The following is a 24,788-nucleotide window of genomic DNA, read 5'->3' as shown; positions in this document are numbered from 1 at the left end:
CTTACGCTGTGTAATGTCAGTCCCCAAGGAACACAGGGTAATTTTGTGTGTAGAAGAATAATATTAAAAGTCTCTGAAGAGGTGTTCAAAATTATCAGGAAGTTTTTCCCATGCCTTTTATGATTGCTCAAGTCATAGAAAAGCAGATACTTAAGAATAAAAGTGTGGACAACCTTAATGGCTGTTGCTCAAGAGGATTGCATTTCATTTTCCCAACAGCACTGCTGTATCCTAAATAATTTCACAACTTCCTCATCATAAGCCTCACCGGAGCAAAAGGGCACTTGAACTTCGCCAAGTCCTGCCAAAAGGAAAGAATATCATCTTTGTGCAGGAATTTCAGGATAAGTGCTGGAGGAAAAATATGGCTGTTTCCTAACTGTTGTCAAGAATGAGACAACAGTTTAGTAGTCAGAAGCTTCTCTGAGGAGAAGATAAGAAAGGGATTTATTTTTTTGTTTAATTTAATTTTATGCTACTCTGTCTTGGGTTCTATCACTATGTTACATGCTGCTTTGTAAACTGGTGTGAAGCTTCTGCAGTTGTAAGGTGTTTTGAGCATGTTCTTTTTCATTGGTTTGCTTTCCTGAAATTCAGACAATATTTTGAAGATTTTATTTCCAAAATAATATCATCTTGCCAAAATAAAATAAATTATTCTTGTTAGTTTCATCGTTGTGGAGGGGAAAAAAAAAATCTATGACCTTTTGCTTTTTCTGCTTTCCTGTTTGGCTATGCTACAAGCAAAATCCAAAGAATCCAAGATCATCTTCTGAGAATTAAAAAGAAAAAGAGATTATGTTTTTAATATTCATTTCATAATTGGAACACTTTCCTTGAAATTGCTGAGAGTAGAGATTTAAGTTTCTTTCAAAACTAAGATGCTATCAAACTCCTAAGATAGGTATGCAGATATATTGTCATAGACTCATAGGCACCTTTATGTTGGAAAAGACCTTTAAGATCATCAAGTCCAACCATTAACCCAGCACTGCCAAGGCCACCACTTAACATGTCCCTCGGTGCCACATCTACACATCTAAATACATCCAGGGATGGTGGCTCCAGTACTTCCCTGGGCAGCCTATTCCAATACTTGATAAATGTTTTTGTGAAGAAATTTTTCCTAATGTTCAATCTGTCTGCTCCTCACCAGACTTGTGCTCCAGACCCTCCCCCAGGTCTGTTCCCTTCTCTGGACACACTCCAGGCCCTCAATGTCCTTCTTGCAGTGAGGGGTCCAGAACTGGGCACAGGATTGAGGTGTGACCTCACCAGTGCTGAGTACAGGGAGCTGATCACGGATACAAGAGTGGTGCCACAGCTTCCTGAGCACACCTGGGCCCATGTTCAGCTGCTGTTGATCAGCACCCCCAGGTACTTTTCTGCCAAGAATCTTTCCAGCCACTTTTCCCCAGTCCTGTTGAACCTCATGGAGTTGTCTTCAGCCCATGGATGCAGCCTTTCCAGCTCCCTCTGTCGGGTCTTCCTGCCCTCCAGCAGATCAACACTCCTGCCCAACCTGGTGTCTTCTGGAAATTGACTGAGGGTGTGCTTGATCCTCTCATCCAGACCATTGATAAAAATATTAAACATCAACAACCTTTCCCTTCATCCATTGTGTTGGTCAAGCAGAACTGCCTTTCATAAATCCTTATTGGCTGGGCCTGATCCCCTGGCTGTCCTGCCCCTGCCACACTGTGGCACACACTACTGAAAACCTCACATTTTAGTCCTTTACTGGATAAAATTTTTTTTATCTGTAAGTATATTCTAAATACTTCTAAAGAAATGTGGAAAACAAACCAAAGTACTAAGGACTATGTCTTTTCAAAGAAATGAGTACATGGAACCAAACTTTATGCTTTGTTCTTTGCGCTTCCTTGATTCACATGCTTTTCAGACTATGTACATTAGGTTTCTTTCAAATATCTTGGAGTGGTAGACAGATATATTACTGTGCTTGCTGATACAAATGTGTTTTTAAAGGATCATAGACAACATTTCTGGTCATTATTGTAATACCATTTCACATTAGTATGCTATCTATACCTGATTCTATTTTACGCAGAGGCAAAAAATTAATATGCACAACTCAGAAAAGTAGTCCTAAATTTGTTTCTTTGTGTGTATGAGAATATATTAATTGCCTCAAATTAAAGAGATACTTGTGGTCTGTTTAAAAGTATAATTTATATTGGTCAACTACTGTGATGATAGAGGTTCTGTTGAGCATTTCCAGATAAAGGAAAGCTTAGGTCAATTAATTTACATTATTACAGGTATCAAGATTCAGTCTTCTCAGGCCTTTCCTCTTCTTTCTCTATATACTTTAGATGGTTATAACTAATTGATGATTGACATTCTTTCTTGACAAACCAGAAAATCATGAACTAGTTATATTTAAATGTACAACAACGGGATAAATAATCTCTTTCTCGTTAAATGGGTGATCTGTAACAATCAGTCTTAAAAGCTGTTCGTTTGATTCTTGGGAAAAGGAAGTGGTTGAGTTCTATATAGCAATGAAATAAAATTTGTAGATATTCCCAGAAGTTGATAGTGGCATGTAAATACAAATGCAGCTATCATCAGGTACTCTAAATGACATGGACATCAGAGCCATGGTCCCCTGGTCTGCTAAAGACAAATATAAATCTGAGATTTCTGAGTGTTGATCTATTTTGCTTCTTTTGTTGATTATTTCTCTTTTTTTTATTAATTTTATGTATGAAATGTGAGTCACAATATAAGCCAAAAAATTATGAATTAAAAAGGTGTGGGTAGGATTCTTCTAGATTATCGTGCTATAATATCATTTAATATTTGTGGTCCAGGAATGGACCTTATCACTTAGTTTAATCATATGAGTATTAGTAATTCATTTCCTAAAAAAATAATGCCCTCCTTGCATGGAGTTTTGAAATTGCTGTATATAATCAAAGTGCAGTAATGTATCTTTAGGAAACCAAATCATCCTGGAAAGTGAATACTAAATGACAGAGTATTGCATGAATAATGACTATATAATGCTGTCTTTAAGAGTCTAAGGAAATAGCAAGTGACTAGATAAGATCAGGACAGCAGTTTAAAGGCCCAGGGTTCTAGGAAGTGACTGTTTTTGTAGATTTCTGCCTGAATTCAGGTTTGGCTGAATGAATGTAGAAATAAACACTCAGATGCTGCATTGCAACTGCTCTGTTTAAGGGACTCAATAACAGATTTTTGCTAACTTTAAGTGGTCAGTAAATTATTTCCAATAATTCCATCTCCTATTGCTTCTGTGAGTAGTGGAGGAGAAATTTGTAGTAGTTTGATAATTTTTACTTGCTTAGGTAAGCCATTGATCACTGACCTGTGCTACATAACTTTTTGTCAAATACCAAAGTAAAGCAGACTTCAACATCCTTGTGGTGGGGAAGAGGATTTCTTCTACTGTGCTATAAACTTTTTTTGGGGGGAGGTTTCAGTTGCACTTGCATGCCGATTTTGCTCTGGAGTATCTTAATAAAGTTATCGATGTTTGGGATATGATAATGTAAAGTTATTTCTTAGGAGAGACTTTTGAACTGTTTCTATCATGTTGGGCTGTCCAAATAAAGCAGGAAGTTATAAAATGAAAATTATTTACTTTATTCAAGGATTGATATGTGCCAGTCTTGCTGGTCTTGTCTTACCACAACAAACTTTCTTCAAAAATGGACCATATTCTGCAACAAATATGTTACTTGGTATGTATAAAGAGAAAGGGCTATAATGATTTAAATATGATTTTTAGCCTGTAAGGATAACTAATACATGTAGAATAGAATGGAATTTTCTTTCACTTTTTTTTTTTTTTTAAACTTCAGAGTGCATTAGAATAATGAGCTAGTTACTGGTAATGGAATGAGAATAAACAAGGCCATTTTTATGGTATGGCAAATTAGACATCAATTATGTGGCCAAGCAGCACTGAAGGATGTAGCAGACTGGGAATTAAGCTGTAGTGTTAATTGATTATGAAATCATTTGATAGCCTTTGGTTTTATTGAAATTATTCTGAGAGTGCATCGTAAACTCAAAATCCATTATAGGAGAGGCACGACATTTTGTACTGAGGGAAATCTCAGTAGCAGGCCAACTTCTGACAACAGTGAAAACTTACTTTGATTTTTGCAGCTATTTTGCCAAAAATGATTAGGGAATTGTGCATCTTTCTGGCCATAACTATGAGTACAATTTGGATCTGTATCCCTTAGTTTTGCAATATGAATAACATTTGTTTCTGCTGTTGGTATATCTAATTAAATGACATGTGCTCTTCAGCTTTTATGCATATATAATTTGTTTCTTTAAATTAGAGATAGTACTGAGTGTGCTGAGTACTTCTGCTTGAAGAGGCAAGATGATACAGCATTAGCTGATTAATGCTGTCTAGCCTCTGTGCAAGGTGACAGCTCCCAGATTCTTTTGAATTTGAAGAACATTGCACTTTTGGGGCTATTTTTATACCCCTTCCCATGGTTTTTGCCCTTGGGTTGCATGGGAGAGCACCAGATATCAAAGTGGGCCTCTGGCATCCTGCTGAGCCTCTGGGTGTTTTAATGGCTGTTCTTAGGCCAGATGTGGTGCTTGCTTTGCCAGGCTGCCCACTCCTTTTTTTGTACTCTGTTTTGGAAGGTCTTGCTTTGTCTTCTTCTCCAGTTCAGCCTCCTAAGACAGCTGCATCTCTTTTTATTTTGAATTTAGAGTGATTGCCATAAATTCATAACACTTAAGTTCTGAGTGTTTTATAGCCTTCTAAGAGCTTCTCTCTTGCTTCTCCTAATGCAGGAGTCCCTGCCTTTTGCTCATGGAAGGTCTGGCCAGTTTGACAGCCATACTCATTTTGACTGCCTCACCTCTGCCTTGCACACTTCTCTTTTGTCTGCTTTCCACTTTCTTCTCCTAAGGGCAGGGGCCTAGGGCTGTGGAGAAGTCAGAATGTAATGATAAAAGGAAGATGAAATGGCAAAAAACCAGTAGTCTGCAGTGCTAAAGCATAAAGAGGCAGATCATAAATCTGTAGCACAGGCTGGGGAAGACAGAGGTGAATTATGTGGCCATTCAGGATAGCTGCATGGTGTACAGAGGTGTGCTCTATGCAGTCAGTTTTGCTCTCTCAGGTGAGTTTTGACATTCAGTTTTACTTCTTTCCGAGAACAAATATTGTCCTAGACACCAGGGGTAATGTTCATTTTGCTGGAATGTATCAAGAGGTTTCAAGTTCTGCTCAGGCAGTTGCTGGAGGTTGGCAAAAGAGATCTCCTTTTATTGACTACCTTGAATAAAAGAAAGAAGGGAGAGAAAAAAAAAAAAAAAGAAAAAAACAAAAACCATGAGAAACTTTTGCCTCCTATAATTCTGCTGAATAATGTTGCCTCTTCATATGCACTTGTACTGAGCAATAAGACTTCTGGATGTATGGGATGAGGTAGAAGGCAATTGAGGCAGTCTAGTCTGGTCACTAGTGCATATAAACACTCTTCTAGTACCACTTATACATAGGTTCCATACATATCTTTAATGGTATTTAATTGAGATTAAAAAAGCTGTTGGAGTGGATGTTGTGAATGCATATTAGGAATATTACTTAAAACCGTAAGCCTTGCTATGATAAACCATAACAAATCTGAAGGACTCATAATGGCTTATCATGTCAATAAAATGCACTTAAAAATCCCCAAGTGATTAGAAGGAGCCATTTCAGTCTATTATATCAATTGTTATATGCTGAGAGCATGAGAGATTTATTTTTCTTTTCCATCCTCTGTTTTAAAAAAAAAAGAAAGGAGGAAATTAAATCATAATAAGCTATGTTCAAATAGAATCAAGGTACTAAAATAAACCCAGAGAAGGTGATTTACAAATTATGGAAGGCAGTGGAAAGTTCTTTCCAATAAGAGAATACTCTCATGTTACACTTGGTCTCATTTTTAAACACCACCGGATGACTGATGGGCAGAGTGTGCGCTTACACCAAAGATGTTCCTGTTGAACTGCCAATAAGTGTGAATTAAACACATTGTCACAAAAAATCAGAATAATTCTGGCACTTATACTAAGTGATGACCTTCAGCACTTGCACGCAGGGAAAATTGAATTGACTTTACCACCCCATGTGGTAGTAAATGATTAGCAACCATTGTAGCAGAAGAGGGTGGTGATATTTTTTTCCTAACCTCATACTTTTCCTGACTGATTTTTCCAGGCATCTTCTTCAGGGGATGGGCAAAGGTTAAGGACATAACCCCCAAGCTCTTGAGGGCGACAGGGTTTGTTCTTACCACTCTTGACACCTTCATCTGAGGCAGTGGCTCTGCAGCAGATGTTTGGGGGGTAGTTTTCTGTCCTAGAGGAGGTCGTTCAGACCGTGTTTTTCCCATGTGTTCCTCTGCCTCTTGTCCATTTGGTCTTGTTACCTGGACTGGCCTGTCAGACTCACCTAGATCCAGCAGGCTTCAGGAGATGGCAAGAGGATCTGCCCTAGCAAATGGTCTCTGCAGAGAGGGATGGGCTGATTTTGGAGGTGGTTACTGTCTGGTCCAGTGTGCATTTTAACCAGGGGAAAGCTTTGTTTGTTAATTTACACAGCTGAGTAGGAAACCTTGGAATTGTTTTCTGATAATAAATAAAAATCCCTTAAATCGCTTATTTGCGGGCTCTGAACAGGATTACATAGCCGTTCGGTAGCATGTCAAACAGACCTGAGCTGGCTCTCTGGGGCCAGCTTTGCAGATGGGTCTGGGACAGGCTTAAAACAGCCCCTGGGGGCAGATTGCTGGTGAAATTGGTGTCACGGCTCCCCAGGCTGGCGCAGCATTCGGAGGGAGAGGCAGGGCTGCTCAGTGGCTCGGTGTCCTGCTCTCAGCAGACAAGCTTAACCTCTGCGGCACGCACGTTTCAGCTGTTTAATGTCTGAATAGATGGAGAGCATTCTGGGAAAATGAATTTTTCTCTCCCAACAGTATCCTTGCAATCTCACTTGCAGATATTACATCTTACATTTAATGCAATCCTTCCAAACTGTCCAGCTTCGTATTCTCAAAGCCTGAGCTTTGCCTCTTCCTGCCCGTACAGAATTAACTTGTTCAGTCCTGCACCCCACTCACATACTCAGGGTGCCCCTGGAACAAGGATGTGTGGGATTGCAGATTTTGGGGGATCCTTCAGCAATGCAGCTGGCAGATAGGCAAGAGAAAGAAAATAAACAGGTTCAGGAGGTGGGGAGAAATGAGCTGGTGGAAGCCAGGGGAGGGAAGCAGTGGCAAGTAAACACAGCTGAACAAGAGGAAAAAGATGTTTATGTATGCTTGTTTAAGGTTTGCAGTGGGGATAACTGCAAGTCTGTCAGAACAGTTTCTCCCCTCAGTGCTGTGAACCCTTCACCTATTTACATGCTGTTGTATGTGAGTAAGAAATTTGGCATGAGGCAATTTTCCTTTTGACCAAAATGCATCCAGTGAGGCTTGGCAGAGATAAATATAAATGGTTCATGAGAGGCCCAGTTTGAGGCTCAGCTGAAATAACAAGTCAGAAAAGGCACATTCCCACTTGTACGTGCACATGTGTGTATGTACGTGTGTGCAGGGCTGGCTTCTGCCCAAGAGAGGAGGCTGCTCACTGAATGACCACTTGGCAGGGACAGCAATTTAAGAGCGACTTAAAAACATACATTGGATTAAAAAAGGAGATGGCAGCCTAAGAAACACCCAGAGATTACATATCTCAAATTATCAAAGCTGAGGAAATGTTGGATGTGGAAACGCAACCTCTGTGTTGTTAGTTTGCATCAGGCTGCACATTCTGAAGCAATATTCCAAGATTCATTTTTCATTTTCTGATATCTTGTTGGGGAGAGACACATGTAGTTGAACAAAATGATCAATAAAAGAACAAATAAGGAACAAACGCTAAGAATATTCAAGATTAGATTTTATTGGGCAGAGACCTCTGAACAGGACATTTTTCACTCTGTACTGGTTTTTTTTAATATTTGTTTGACAGTCTTATGTTTCGGGCAGACAGAGAGATAAAATAATGTTTTAAAACCCAAAAATATACTAAGATGCTGGAGAAACTAATTTGAGAAACTAGGCTGGGAACAAAAGGAAACCAGCAAAATAAACTTGAATAGTTAAAATAAATAAAAAATACCATAAATAAAAGTACTGTTTGGAGTTTTACAGTTTTAAAATCTGATAGTATCTCTAGGTTTTAATATGTTGAACTAAAAATGCTAAAGAAATTAAGAACATTTATGAACATATGAAAATGTATGAAATTATGAACCATTATAAAAATGGCTAAATTGCATCTGTCCAAATGATCACAGCAATTTCTTTGGGAATGTAGGGAAATACATTTATAATATTTTACATTTTTTAAATACCTTGTCTTTGTGTTCCCTAGGAACTTCAAAAGAGCATTATGAGGGAGAGAAAAATGAGAGGAGTATGTTTACAAGTATTTGTAAGGCAATAAAAAATAGCTGAGATGGAGTGCTTAAATACATCGTCTACATTCATCACGTGTGTCTGCATGTGTGGATGTTGTATGGTTTATGTAGCATGTAGTCGTGTCTTATTCTAGTTGAAGAAATGTTCGTGGCTCAATGTGACTTAGGCACACAAAACTGTTTTTTAAGAGATTATTTGTGTTATTTACTAAAGAGCAATACTTACACAATGGTGTAAGTAAATTAGTGTTTGCTTTCTTTTGGTTTATGCTTTGGGCTAAAAACAGGTGAAGCCAGGATAAATTTGTTTGTGAAAGCTTGGTGAATACTAATGAGAAGAAAAATCATCCCAGTCAAACTGAATAAATTCTGTGGATAGTATGAAGGATTTTCAGTGATCCATATTGTCCTTGGACTTGGCTGTTGCATTGTACTTTAAATGGAATTGATTGTGTGGTTGTAATGAAAGTAACGGATTGATTTCTATACAGAGTTACACAGAGTAAATAGAAAAATGTTCTTGTCTTGACCTGAATTCATAAACTCAAAATCAGTGGCTTTTGACCTAATCCTTAATAAAAAATGCAAAGGTAATATAGAAAATCAGAAGGTTTCTTTAATTCTTGGAAAATCTACCGTTTATCAGGTTTTGCTTGTGTGCTTTCTTGGATTTTAATTCTTTTTATTCAGGAATTTAGTAACTGTAATCTATTTTTCTCATCAAGGAAATTGTACTTTTTGCAGTTCACGTACTTTTGGAAAATATATTTGACTGTTTCTTTTCTTATTATTCCTTTTGCCTGAGCTACATGGTATTTTCCTTTATTTAAGTAGAATATTTATGATTTTTAGTACCTTCTCTGTTGAGCAGTGTTAGCATAGCTGTTTTGTGAGTGTGACCCATACATTTTTAGGTTGCTACTACATGCACTATAATGGATTATTTCTAAAAGAGAGTTCTTTTTGAACTGAATATGCAGATTAACAGCTTTATGTTGTAATTAAAGGAAGAAAGCTGTTGATGGAAATAAGACATAACATTCTTTCTAGTTGAATAAACCTAGCAAATGTTTGTATTATTGCAATGATTAGCTCAGTAAAAGGCCATAGAGATACTTACGAGCAACACCTATTACTCTTTGGTTTGATTTTTTTTTCTTTTTTGCATGTGTGACATTGCAGTTCAGGCCCCAGTAAAATGCACAATCCAGCTGGTAAATTCTCTCATTGAGCTGTAAACCAGGACTACAATAAGCAAGATCCAACTTACTGCATACATCAGTTTCTCGGTGAATTTTGTGACTTTATTTTTGGTGCTTAGAGTTTAATTTCTCGCTGAAGTAGAGCAGCGCATTGTGGCGCCACACAAACAAGAAGAGCAAAACAATAGAAACCCCAATGCACCGACAGCCACCGCTACCCCATTGTAGCTTCCAAAGGCACTCTATTCTTCCCAGCCCACTTGATATCCTGCAGGTTGTGGCAGTACAATTCACAGGAAAAGCTTAGACATTGAGCTTGCACGCTTCTTGACTCCATTTTAAACCCTTTGTTCACACCGGGGTGGCATTTTTTCACACCACATGTGGCAGCTTTGACTCCTATCCAGCTTGTCGTATAGAATCAAAGTCTGTGATTTCCTACATTCCCAGTGTTGTCTCCTAAGTTGCTGTATTCTTTGTTGCTCCCAAAATATTACAAATCTTAATTTCAGATGTAAGTTTTTAAAGCTTTATAGACTATGGGATGAGACAACTGTACCTGCACACTTAGATTTGCTTAAAATCAAAGCAGTTTGTAGGGGAGGAGAAGAGCTCTTTTCCCCTCCCTCTTCTCTTTTAAAAAAATTTCAACACTGGCAATTAAAAACTCTATGGTGAATTTGGCATATATTCATTCCTCCTGATGTATGTTTTGCAGAAAAGAATTAAAATAATGTGTAATACTATATATTTTTGGATTTGAAAATTATACGAGTGCTTGTAGTTTGTTTCAGTATTAAAACATTATTCATCCTAACAGATTCTTTTGTTGCACACAGGCGTCATCTGTTGTGCTCTCTTTTCCCTACTTTTCCAAAGACAACCTTCATCTGCAATTTTGCTGAAAGTTTTATGCGCCATGTCAATAATAAATTATACTTCAAACTAATTTTAAAGAGAACAAAACAAGTCTACCGATATGAATGCCACTAAAATATATGGTTTTTGAAAGTTTATTAATAGAAGATATATTGCTTAAATTAATGTCATTCAGTGTAGCTAAATTGCCACTTGAATCCTGAAACAAATGCTAAAGTATATATTTTTTACTAAGAAACTTTACCATGGATTGAAAGTGCAAAATGACAGGGCAACAGTAACATTTGGATAAAAATTGTCACAGGAATTAATGTAACTTGTACTTCACACTTTTTGATATATTTTTGAAATGATCAATGAAAATTAAATCGATGTATGATTTGAAAGAACATTCTCAGTTCCATGTATATTTAAAAATCTGTACGTTCATTGTTGCTGGTTCTCTCAGCTGAAGATAATAAAATAATTTCTCCTTGGCACATATGCTAGCCTGTACATTGACATGACACCCTAATAAATATTTTGACTCGAGAGCTGTTGTTTGTTGCTGTTTGTCAGGTGGTTAGAATGGTCTTTTGGCTGCCGCTCCCCTCGCGAACTAAAACATTAAAATGTATGCTTTCAACCTAGCAGCTTTCTTACTGTATTTAATACATTTTCTGACTGCTTGTTCTTTCTTTAAAATATAGTACTGCTGTGGGCTTAATGCATACCGCTTATTCATCAAAATCCACCTAATTTCTTATGGTGTTTATGAAATTCTTACATTAGTTTTTGCTTTTAAGAATGACATGAAATTGTGTTATGCAAGAGAATAATTCAGTAACATCACCCAGAAAGACAAAACAGCATTGTTCTTTTCTGGTTTATAAAATATAATAATTTCATGTGCTTGTTTTTATGCCATTTTCCTGCTGTTTGTTTATGGAACATCAGATGTTAAGTTGTTAAATCGTCTTAGCTGGTCTGACATGTACCAGTATTGAATAACAGAAAACCTGTTCCAATTAATATTTATTTTGTATTTCAGTCCAAAATCTCAAAGATATAAACTAACTCCTAGTAATAACTAATTTTTCAATTAGAAGCACAGTTTTATTAGCTCTGCTTCTAAGAAGACTTTGTGTAATTTTAAAAATCCAAAATATATGAAAATAAACATTTGACTCAGAGTTGTTTGAGGTTTTTTTGTCTGGGATTTTTTGACAAAGATGAACACTCAAAGAACACATTTAAAATCCACACCTAAAAATAGTTTTATTTTACATACTAAATTATACAAAATTTATAGAAATGTTTTTGAGAAGATCAATGAATTCTTCAATAAAATTACATTAAAATGGATTTTTTAAAGTTACCTATTACTTAAAAAAAGTAATTAATCTAAATTAACATTTCTATAGACAAAATGGGATGTTTTCTATTTCTTTTCTGCCAAACACCTTAACAGTTTCTGCAGTTTAACTAGCTAAAAGGTCCAGACATTCTGAGTGCAATTTTAGGTCGAACAAAAAGAGTTGTTTTATGAAAACTGAAACTAGAAAAAGATTAAGCCTTTCGAAATGCAATACAGTAATTTGTGCTAAGCACTTATTTTCAAAAGCATGCTATAAGGAAACAAACATAAAATACTCATGCAAGCTTACCCATTTACTGTTTAAATATTAAAACAGTGACTCAGAAATGCAATGTACACACACTTAGCAGAAAGTTATTTTACTATCACAGTTATCTACATCTAAACTTGACATCACACAGCATTTTTGAAGACTCAAGTATGAATTTCTCGGAAGCAACACAAGTTCAATAAGTGTATCAAAATTAGTTTACCTACTTTCACAGCGCATAATTACTGAAGAAAAGGCATGATCTTATTTCATTAATGTGTCATGAAGCAGAAATATAGAATGTGCATTTGTCAATATCCATTCCACAAAATCCCAACTTTTATTTCTCGGCATTTCTTACTTTTCCCCATGTTTCTTCAGACCTTCTTCACGTTAATATTTCTTCTATTTCCAGAAAAGAGAAAGAGTGTGTGTGTGTGGGGGGGGTGAACCCCAACACAAAACCCCACGAACAATCAGCAAAAACATAATTGGTTTATATTGCCTTTCAGCTTGTGGCCTGTCCTCATATTATTAGATCATACATACTCCCCTAAAATTCAGCTTGGAGTAATCCTCTGCTACTTAAGGCTGGATGAAAAGAGTACTCATTGTGAATTATGTTTCATCTGTCACAGTAACCTTCTTTATTCTTTAGTGCACCTCCCCTTTGCCTGCGGCAATTAGAGAAAATAGGTATGCCTTGAAGTATGAGACAGTGGTATCTCAAAAATATATATACTGATGTCATGTACAGACAGCTCTGGGTTAGCAGCACCCTGAAGAATATTTAAGCCCTTTTTGATGCAATCCAAATTTTGTTAGAGCAGAGTAGAGGCTGGCATATTGTATGAGTCGGTGCCGATGTCTTTCACTAGATTTTTGGTTCTTTTTACAAGCAGTGATCAGAGATTTTGCCATTCCATTAAAAGAAGAGTAAAAACTTGCTTACCGACTGATATAATTTTCCACATTAGTTACAATTGTTTGGGTTTTTTTTTTAATTTGAAGGTGTTAGAAAATTTTTTTCTTCACTCCTCCCTGAAATTCCTGGAATTCTGATGAACTCTTTGGCTGAATATTTCAGCTACACTTTCTCAGTGGTTTAGCATGATTTTCATAATTTCTTGCAGTGGACATTTAACTGTTTCCTTTTTAAAATAAAATAAAAATTATTAACATTTTTCTTTTTAAAAAAAAAAAAAAAATTTTAAAAAAAAAAAAAAAAAAAAAAAAAAAAAGTTGACCAGTGAGTATCAAAAATGCTTTTGCACTGGTACAGAAGAGCAAAAACCTGTGCTATCAGATGTTAATTTTCCAGATTATTTGTCTTTCTATATAAAGGGGGAAAAAAGAATAAAAAAGAATAAAAACTCTTTTAGGGTTCTAGTCACCACTGTCAGAGTTATTTTATCTATTAGAATATAAGTCTTCTCTTTAAGACTATCTGCTTTATTGTCTCTAACAAACAAGCAAAAAAAGCAATTTTTTTAAAATTTTTTCAGTTTTTTAAATTAATTTTGGAAGCTTTCCAAGTTCACATTTATTTTTCTCTTGTGTTAATTTTAAAGCCTTATGACAGCAAACCTCCAGTCAGTATCTTGTTTTGAAACCCCTCACAATTCTGGGCTGTTCATACTGATTCCAAAACAGCCTCCCTTGCCCTTTAAGAGGGCTGATTTTCAACTGGAAATGATTAAAAGAGAAAACACCTTTAAAAAAAAAAAAAATAAAGTGCTAAATCAAGCAGGTTAAAACAAAGAGATTCTGCTGTGAGACTGGTCTAACATTAAAACACTGTTATAAAAGTTCCTAAGAAACTACTACACTACAAAAACCAATAATACTTGTGAATAAAGGAAGAGTTGGGCCCACTGCACAGGTTTGGGCACAAAAGTGCTTGCTAAGCTATCTATTTCACACATGCAACGACAGAAGGTTCGATATTCATTCGATCGATGACTGAAAAGGCACAATGGCAAAATCGGACGGACTTCTTTTCAAATACAGATCTCCGATGTCCCCCTACAGTCTGCAGTCGCACGGCTGGTGGTGTGGCACAGACGGAGCAAGGGTTACATCAAGGCTGTTCTCTGGACCGTGCAAACAGTCTAGACCAATGACCTGCAGCATCGTGCCCTTTGAAGAAGAAGCAAGTTCAGTCACGACGAAGAAAAATCAAGGCGTACCCCTTTTAACAATAGGGAGCAGCTCGTGGCTGCAAAGAGGTAAGCAGGGGTAAGCAAAAAAAGGCATCTGCTTCCATGGTTACAGGCCAAGCATGGGAACCTTGCTTTTGAAGAGGGACAGTTCTCAGGCTCCCTCACAGGCTATGTCATGCATTATAAGCAAAGGCAGGTTGAGCTGAAATCCGCAGAGTTATTTCAGAGTAAAATGATACGCGAGCACATGGCTGTTAGCAAAAAAAAAGTCACATGACTGTTTAGAAGCAGCCTTGCACTGTTTCTGAATTGAGCCTTTCATTCGGGGCAGTTTCTTCTTCTTTTCTTCTTTTTTTTTTTTTTTTTTTTTTGTTTTTCTCTCTGCTTTTGCAGCAAACTAAGAAAATTGGGAGAAGGTTTATACAAAACAAACATTTGGTTGATACACAAGATTCTGGCTATTCTCCTTCTCTAAACTGAAAAAAGGTCAAGGGTCAATGTTTTTTTCGTGACAGGGCCACAAATCCTTTTGTTATTGTAGCTTTAGCAAATGCCATTTAAAATAAGATTTTGCTTTTCTTTCCAAGTGCATATTATTATTTGTTTGACAGAGTATGAAAGTAATGAATTTCTGTTTCTACAATAACTTTTTTGTTCCAATATTTTGCCAGTTCTTTTTCTTCATTTTTGGGCTCTACAATGCTAATTTTCCAGATTTGCACTTCTAGAAAAGACAACTAAAAATGCACACAAAATCAACACATAATAGTCCTGCCGTCTTCAGGAGGAAAAGAAAAGAGAATTATCTGCAGGCATAGGTAGTAAAAATGTGATCAGTAACTATAAGCCTGTGGTGTAACCATTAACCTTCGAGAATCGTTATATTTGTACTTTGTTTCTTTTTGCTTTCTCATTCCTTTAGCTACTACATGTTACATTTTCTCCTGAAAAATTAAAATGGGCAGTGTATTTGCCTTGGTATAAGTGTGGTTTTTGAATTGTATTTATTATTACATCTGTTCTGTGACATTTTAACTGTTTGTGGTTGTTTGTAAATTTTGATGTCTTACTATTTTGTTAGAATTTTACTGTTAAAGAGTTTGCTTTAGTGCCTTCTGTTACATACTGTATGATGGTCTGTATTATTACAAGCTATAGCATTTGTCTTCTTATTCTCAGTATGAGATTAATTTTATTCCAACTATTCTTGTTAAAATTGGGGGGTGGGGGGAACATTGGGAGGGAAATGTCTGACAAACTGTGGAACAGAATTTGAAGTTTCAGAAACACTAATAATTACTCGCTTCATTTCTATCTGTATTTTTTCCCTGCTCTTTAATAACTGTAGGGACCTGTGGTACTTGGTAGAATTTGTATTGCTATCCTATAAATGTAATTAATATTTATGAGTGTATCAAGGGCAGTATTTTCTCAGGGTGTATTCTGAACTTTCGTTGATCTTTAAGACGGTTTAACTTCAGACTGAGGACTGTGTATTTGAAATTAAAGGATGTATGTGAGTTAACTGTAAGTTGTCCTCATATAACAAGCTTTTAAAAAAAAAGTTTTTGGCCTACCCTGAACATTTATGGGCCAAAATTATCCAACCAAAAAACCTCAAAAACTGCATAGGAAAATATAAACATGCATAGGAAAATATGAATATGCAATATAAGCAATTGAATATTAACAATAAAAATTAGGGATCTCATTATCTTAAAATCATAAAGCCCATTATCTTAAAATGGTCACAATCTGGATTAACTGCGTTAATTCTGGATAATTTATACCCTGCGTATGAATTCAATTTTCAGCTGGACTTTGACATGATTGTAAGCTGTACCTTTTCTCCAGAATGTCCATTAACTAGTCCCATTAGTTTAAGAGAAGAATCTATTTGCTGGTCTTTTGTGTAGGTTGTTGGATGTAATAATACATTTTGATATTCCTGCTGAACAACAGATGCATGTTAATGATGGCAAACGTTCATATACTCACTGTGCTTTACAAATTCATACACTGTGGGGAAATGTTATGTCTTCAAGTTTATTTAGTCTATGTGAAATTCTCTCAATTTTTATACCTTGCAATGATAAATTAAAAGATTAAATAATCTGTCTCATGTATGGCACAAACAGTGCAAAAGACAGTGCTGTTGTATTTGGTATTCAAACACTTCTTGAAATTATTCTCATACTAATAAAACATTCAATTTTAACGTTGGTTTTTGTTTTTAAAGAAAGAGATTTGCTGTTGGAAGGAAGGCTTTCTTCTTGTCCATTTTAATGTAAATTGATAAGAAAATAATTTCTAGATTCACAGTAGTCTGCACAGTTTACCAAGGGGAGAATCTGGTCTTAATTATATTCATGCTCATTTCTTGAAATACTTAAACTTCTCCAATAAAGGGTAGAGGATAGATCATTGCAATGAAAGATGTGTAAGACTTGGTGTTGAAGGGAAAAGTTGCGTCTCCTTGAGCAATGAAAACATGGTTGTGAAACCATTAAGTTTTATTTGTGGCGTTGTAGGGTGGTTTTTACCATGTGTTGATGTCTTGCCCCAGAACACAAATGGTCCTGTCCCTCTAGTGTCATTGACACATCCTGAAAAATCTTTGGGCAGTTGCTTGAGCCATGTGCCAACTTTGCACCTGGTTCATTCAAGCTGAAGTTCAGGCTGCCAGTCTAAGGCCTTTTACTTTCCATTTCAGCAAGTGGTGACAACGAGCCAAAGATTTTTCTTTTCCCTGTTGAGCTATTCATTTAAATGGAGGAGTAAATCATCTAAACACCTTATTCCCCTTCTTAAATACCTTAAAGTGCCTCAAGAAGCACCACTGTTTTGTAACCTCCATTGAGCAATTCAGCTTCTCTGAACCAAAGTAGAAAACAGAGAGAAGGAGGGTTTGTTGGTTGGGGGTTTTTTTATATAGAAGATGCCTCCTGGATGTTGGGAAGTTCTGTGGTTTTGTGGTTTGCATAGAAAGGATTATCAGGCACAATTTCTTTTATAAACAGTGTAATTCTGTTTATAAAAGAAATTATAATTTTTTTTTCCTGCATAAGAGAGGTAGACAAAGATTTTTCATGGTTTGCTCTAGGCAAGGTTTGCTGCATCACCAGTTTATTTTACAGGAGTTTTAGACTGAATTGCTCACTGGAATTAAAAAACAAAAAGGTGTCAGCTCTGTCATATCATGCCAAACAAGGAAAAAGAGACCATGATCTTCTTGCTCAGTGGAGAGGAGAATTCTGCAGTTTGGGATCATCTTTAAGCAATTTGCACTCTGGCTTTAAGCAATTTTGACGCTGTAGTTTTTTATGATATGCAACAATGTTGTAAATCATCATTTCCAGAACAGTAGTTTATCATGTTGCACATCTTAATAATCTACTGGATTAAAAAAAGCAGCAAAAACTAGATGAAACCCCAGGTTTTAGTCTGGTGATACAAAATGGATTGACTGAAGTTTACTGAATTGACTTCAGTTGACTGATTGACTTCAGTTGACTGAAGTTTAAGGAAAAAGCTCCTTTTAACACAATATTTCTAAAAGTGCTGCCAGGTTAATCCCCACCAAAAATCCTTTGATCTTATTCTCCAGATAAACCTTTTCCACATTATCTCAATGACACAGAATATTCAAACCTGACTGTGGACTTGCTAAGAGCAAGGACTTGGAGAAGCCTATGGAGCAAAGAATTATCAAAGCTTAAAACTGTGGTGTTTGAATTTTGGTAGCACATGAAAGCCTCTAGATTTTCCTCCTTAAAACCAAGAGCCCTGATAGATCAGTGAAGTCAGCAAAAGTTATTTGCTTTTGGTACTGTAGATGGATTTGCTTTGTTATGAACTTGGGAATGACTGACTGCATCCACTTTGATTTAAGATAGAAAACAAATTAAGTCTCTCTGTCTCTTGAGTACTCTTTTTGGTCTGTAATCCCCACCATAAAAAGCCTTAGAAAGTCTGATTAAGTTGTTGCCTCTTATTCAAGTCTCTTTCCAAATGCATTGAATATAAATAACAGGTGCAAGAAGAACTCTCAAATGATCAGAAAGTCACATTTTCTCACTCAGTGTCATAGTTCTCTGATGTTTTGAAATAGAAGTTAGTCTGATTCCAGGAGCATCTCAAGTGTATGAGGTTCTTTTCAGGGCTGTCATTTTCTGAGCCTCTGTTATTGATAAGTAGAAGTCCTTTTAATGCTTATATGCTGTTCACAGAAGGGGAATCTTTAACATTAATAATGTTAGTCCAAAATAACCTGATATTTGTCATAGCTTTTTAACAGAGACATGCAAAACAACAGCAATAACAGCTTTGTTCTTGTGTAGAATCTGGCTAAGTTAACATCACAATCACAAATGACACAATCTCAGGGCAAAAATATTTATTGCAAAGAGCTGGTCCTGCCAAACAGCCAAAGATCATGGAATAGTTTTGGTTGGAGGGGACATGAAAGATCACAAACTTACAGACTATTCTGAGCTGGATAGGACCAACAAGGATCACCAAGTCCACCCCTAAACTAAATGGTGCATACAGGGATCAAACTCAGTATTAACACCATGCTCTGACCAACTGAGCTCATCTTAGGGTCATGATGATCTTGTTCCAACCCCCCTGCCACAAGCAGGGACACCTGGGGCTGCTGAATGCCCCATCTGACCTGGCGTTAGACATTGTCAGGGGTGGGGCATCCACAGCTTCTCTGGAAATGTGCCAGTGTCTCACCACCCTCAGAGGGAAGAATTTCTTCCTAGTACTAACCTATATGTATTCTCTTTTAGCTTGAATTCATCCCCTCAGTCTTATTGCTACAAGTGCTTGTAAAAAGTTGCTTCCAGCTTTCTAAATCTCCTCAAGTATCGAAGGGTCCCAGTAAGGTTTTCCCCAAGCCTTCTCTCCTCCTGGCCTGACAACTGAACTCTCTCATCTTGTCTTCATAGGAGAGTTGCTCCAGGCTTCTGGTCATTTTTGTAGCCTCCTCTGGCCTCTCTCCAACAAATCCAAATCTGGGAACCCCAGAGCTGGACACAAAACTCCAAGGGGGATCTCATGAGAGTGGAGTCCAGAGCAAGAGGCATCTGCTGGCCATGCTGGTTTTGATGTAACCCAGAATATGGTTTGCTTTCTGATCTGCAAGAAGATGCATTATCCTAAAATAGAAACCAATAGAAAACAAGTAGAAACCAATAGAAAACAGGTAGAAAGCATGTCTGGTTTTGCCTTTCTAATATTTTCATAAGAAGAATCACAAAGATTCTTCTTATTTAAAATGCCTTTTTTTCTCAGCATTTGCCTCTTCCTTTTACATTTTTTTTCATATTTGATTTTTCCCTTCCCTAACTAAAGAGTTAATAATGAAAGAGGGAGTTTTCAGGAAGAAAAATTGACTGGTTTTTATTATACACCAAAGACAAACATTTGGTAGAATTATTGTATCCTATTTCAGAATCAGGGGTGGAAATTTGCCTTGTATTTGTATATATTGAAGAGCTCTGGAAGTTATACATTACTGCCAAGAATTACTTGTGAAGAAATCTTGTTTATGCTTGAGAGTAGGATGCTTTACAAACTAGAGCAAGCATTCAAAGTTTTATGTGAAAGAATACATAGCAGACTGCAAAACAAGACCAGTCATTTCAGAAAAAAGAAACTTTGAAAAGATCAGTGTATATGCTTAATTATGCCACTGTCAATGTCATTTTTATAATAGTTCTGGCCTAAGAAAATAGAATTTTCATAAAGAATGAAAAATCTGATGATTTTTCATTTATGAGGGGCATGGTGGTTGATAGTCTGACATTAAAAAGTATCAGAAATTACATTCTGAAAAAAAATCTTTCATATTTATGTGAAATGACATCCCTTGAAGCTTCTGTGACTGGGATTTTGGGTCTGAATGGAAATCTATTTCCCTCGTAGTCCCTTGGAATCCATCATTTTTGGATGTGTGATGCTAGAGGGGACATCAGACCCATACCCTTCAGTATCTCTTTATGGACATCCTGTCCATGAATTTGTCCATGAGCCTGAACAATCTGGAATTTAGTAATTTTGGTATTGTGATTCAAGGAGTGAAATTGTTCAGGGTTTGCTCTACTGAGAGTTGTTCTGATTTTGGGTTTCTGAGCACCAAGTAGGATAGCGAGCAGCAATAATAACTTCTGCTTTGGTGAATGACTCCGCTTTGAATTGTTTGTACTTGTGTTCAGCCATCTTCCAAATATTCTGTAATTTGACTGACAGTGATTTTCATTAAAATTTCCTTAGTTATCCCCTCTCATAAAGAATTTGGTCCTAGCACTTTTGTCATGTGAAAAACTGTTCAAATGCTTCTATGTAAGCAGGACTGGTGAGATGTGAAAAAAACCTTCATGACTTTGTACTGGCCAAGTCAAACTCCTGAGATATTCAGTACAGCCTGTTACTTGCTGCAAAATATCTTTATCTGTAAAACCTATCTATCTGTACTAGCACTTATTTCACAAAGCAAAGAAAAACTGGTATAGTGTTTACTATATTTTCTCTTTTATAACTTATATTTGGAGGATTTCAGGCAAATTCTTAAGATTCAACAGTAGCAAATTTTTAAATAATAATCCACTGTGAGATCATATAGTGCAGTAACTATCTTGATTTGCCTCTGGAGTTGAGGGAAAGTATCAAATTCCTTCTGATTTTAATCTGCTCTTTGTGCAGAAAAATTCTGTAATCATTCCATTGGAGAAGACAATAGAAATATATATTTTTGCTTGGGTTTTTTGTTTTGTTTAGGTTTGTTTTTTTATCTTTTGCTATTAAACGATTTCAAGCTTTTTGCTTAGCAGGGGTAGTTAGTGAGGTTTGGTAGAGGTGGCAAAAAGAATCCTGCCAACTTACCCAAGTCTGCATCCTTTCATTTATGACTGATCAAAATTCAGCATATTTTAAAATACCTTCCTCTTTCTCATGTGCTAGTCTAGAATATCAGTTGTCAAACCAAAATTCTGTCAAATCATTACATAAGCACTTGATTTCTGAGGGAAAATTTTGCTGCCTCTAGTTATTGTGGATTTTAAAATTGTGCTAGAAGAGCCATTTTCAATATGCAATTCAAAAGTACCATCAGTGAATAATCCAGAGAAAACTTCACAACTGAGAGACTGTGGGGAATGGAAACAGGATGAAGTCTGAAAACTTAGTTATGTACATGGTTATGATTGCTTCTGCTATTATCTGCTATCTCAAGATTTTTTTAAAGGAAATGAAGGAGCTGACTATATTAATAAACCACAAAATAAGCTCTTCAGTTGATTCAGTCGAGCTCTCTCCAACTGAGGTATTTGCTTAGGCATGGTCAGTGAAGAGTATTTCTAGGGCAGAACAGATTTCATCAAGTCAGAATCTCTAAAAATAGATCAGATGAATCATGCTGTGAAGTGTCTCTCTGATTCTAAAGGACCTGCAGTGACTAGCTCAGAGATGCTGCTTAAAACTAGGTAAGAGCAATTTCATCCAAAATAACTGCAACTCCAGCTGTCTGATAAGTCTGTGAGCAAGGTTTATGCAATTTAAAATAGTATCAAGTTGGACCTTTCAGATAATGAAATAAAATTAGTAATGCTTCCACGTGAGGCACCACAGCAACCTCCCCAGGAATGCTGCCAGGCATTTGGAGTGCCCAGGTGTAGGAAGCACAAACTCAGGTGTAGCAAACAGAGAAAGAAATGGGACTAAAACAAACAGTGGGAAGGGAAAGGTTATTGTGAGCATACTAACAGGTTTATTTCTCTTCAGTAAAATAAAGGCCAAGAGAAAACAGTGGGAACAGGACAATTGTGAGTGAAGGAGAGCAATCTAATCTGAGGAACAATGCTAGGACAGAAATAATTGGCAGAAAATCAGACTGGAAGTTAGAATATTTCTAGCCATAAAAGCAGTAGTGTTCTGGAGGAGACTCTCAATAAAGCAGTCAGGTTTTGTTTTTCCACACGCGTCTAACTGTTTGCAAGGTGGAAAATGATACATTTATGAAAGGGAATGTGAAACACAGTCCTGCCTCCGATAGCAGGAGCTTGGACTGGATATGCCACCACTTTGATCCTAGAAAAGCATATGTAATGCATGACTGCACTTATTGAAGTGACAGTAATTGTGCTGTAGATATGCCTATACTATCAATGTGAATATGTTGTGGTGCTTCTTTAAAGTTGTAATTAATACTAATTGAGCTCTCACAAACTGAAGGGCTCCTCGTTTAAAAATCCTGTGCTTTCTCTGAGGGTAACAATAATTTTCTAACTTATCCCACTTCTTGAAAAACTCCATGTTAATGAAAGGAAGGCACTAAATATGATCTGTTGATTACAAAGAGTTCAGAGGATTTCTTACTGTGTAGGCTAAATATATTTTGCCAGCATAGTGGTTCTGCTACACGTGTTTTCTCTTAGTATTGTATTTATTGTACTAGACTTAATTATACGTTATTAATTAAGTATTAATACAATTAATACGTGATTGTATTAATACTTTCCTTATATATTCTCCTAAACACAACCTTGTGTTTGCTGTGAAGATGAGAAAAAATATAAGTTTTGTGTATTAATTAATTCTTTATGTTCTCTAACAATCTACAAAGACAATTTAAGAATTTTCAGGTACTAAACTCAGTTTAAGAAATTGAGTTGGTTACTTTATAAAAGTAATAAAATTGTGAATTTATTTGCATGCAAAGCTCAGCACACAACTAAATGTGCATCCAGCAAGAGAGTGCCCCCAGTTTGATGTGCTGAAAGGTTATGGGGCCTGCAAGACAGAAGATGGTTTTCCATGTTACTTTGTTGTTTCATCTATTGGCATATGACAATTCCCTTAAATTTGTTAATACGTAAAAGTTCATCAAGTCTTGTAGAAAAAAAACTTCCTCTTTTTTGTCTTTATGTTGTGTAGTTATGAGACATAATGCTGTGTCTTTCTTTGGTATAGGCTTCCTTTTGAAATATCAGGTGAAACTCAGCTAGTTTATTGCAGAAGTCCTGTATCCCTGTTCTCATGTGCTGTGTCTCTTCCAGGTGTACAGCTGCCATTCCAGGTGCACAGCTGCCTTTCCATCTCACAGCAGGACTGTGTTTGCTGCTCCACAAGCTGCAGGTAAGCCCTGAGATCACTCCCCAAAGTTCCTGTCCCAGTCACCATGACCCTGGCACATGAAGCTGAGGGCTGTGCAGCTGCTCTCCATCCTATGATGGCTTTCCCAGGACAGTGAGAGAACGCTCCCTTGCATTTCAAATGGCTTCTGAGGAGCTCAGACATGGTGTTTCTCCTCACAGCATAGGGCTGGGGTTCAAACCAGAATGGGCCATTGGACTCTGTAGTGTAAACTCACAAGTTTTTACATTTTGTACTGCTACTCCCTTGCATTTTTTCTTTGAAGTGGGAAACTCTTTTGATTTAATCCACTATTTATCTTCATAGCAAAAGTAACTATTTCATTAAATGAAGAATCATAATCTTTCACCCAATTTAAATTTGACCAGATTCAGATTTGAGCCATTGTTCCATTGTTTTCTGCTGGCACTTACAGGTGGTATTTGTTTTCCTATAATGACTGCTACATATTTGTTCAAGTCAGCTAAAATAGATCTGAGATCTCTTAAGACTTTTGCTGTAACGTGTTCTCCAGTATTCAGTTTTGTGTCTCTTCCTTCACCTCTATTTTCCCATATCCTTTTCAAAATGCACAAATTCTCTAAATGTAACTGTGGGATTGTTACTGATCCTGCAGTTGGAAAGAAAAGCGGTTGTCCATCACTTCTACTTCACCATCCCTTTGAACATCACAAGGTTGTGCTAAACTTTTTATGCTGGCAATTTATTTTAAATGTTAAATGCCTGTATTTACTCTGTGTTTACTCTGTTTTTAATCTGTCCCCTTCAACAATGAGTCATTCTGTTTTTCCTTCCAAGCCAAGGTTGTATTTTGTGTTCATGGTTATTCACAAAGGTTTGCATTTTCCACTTCAAATCATTTTGGTTAGGTTCATACTAAACATTACTTGATACCTTTACTTTTCCTCTGCCTTCAGGAAGAGGAAGTTATGTAAGAATGACTTATTTTTATGGTGGATTCTGCTCATCCTTCCAGCTGATATGGATATGCAATCTCAGAAGGATACCAAGCTGCTATGAAAAGTTTATGAACAGGTCTTTTGAACTAAGATATATCTTGAGAACATCTTCAGTTCAAATGTCACTGATTTGGGATACTGCTTATCCAGTACACATCCATGTAAATGGGAGTTGCATTTTGGTATTAAAATTTAAACATTCAGGAATATTGCCTGTGAGTATGAAAGAAAAATATAATTGGCTGCTTATTATTTAATTAGTAGAATGTAGGCATATCACTTTTTGCATTATTTTTATGGTCTTTTCTTTCCATTACTGCATTTACTTTTTTTTTTTTTCC

General features: G+C 36.5%; 1 protein-coding gene across 1 annotated transcript in view; it reads left to right on the top strand.

Annotated features, from left to right (window-relative positions):
- Positions 1-24,788, top strand: part of LOC121341351 — a 227,271-nt gene that overhangs the window by 69,782 nt on the left and 132,701 nt on the right. Inside the window, exon 3 of the mRNA XM_041414796.1 lies at positions 23,392-23,470. Within this exon, the coding sequence (XP_041270730.1) occupies positions 23,392-23,470 (79 nt within the window). The remainder of the gene's footprint in view (positions 1-23,391; positions 23,471-24,788) is intronic.

Source organism: Onychostruthus taczanowskii, unplaced genomic scaffold (assembly GCF_017590055.1).
Source record: "Onychostruthus taczanowskii isolate IOZ18803 unplaced genomic scaffold, ASM1759005v1 scaffold47, whole genome shotgun sequence".
NCBI lineage: Eukaryota > Metazoa > Chordata > Aves > Passeriformes > Passeridae > Onychostruthus > Onychostruthus taczanowskii.
The sequence above is the reverse complement of the archived record's forward strand: the minus strand, read 5'-3'. Positions and strand labels throughout refer to the sequence as shown.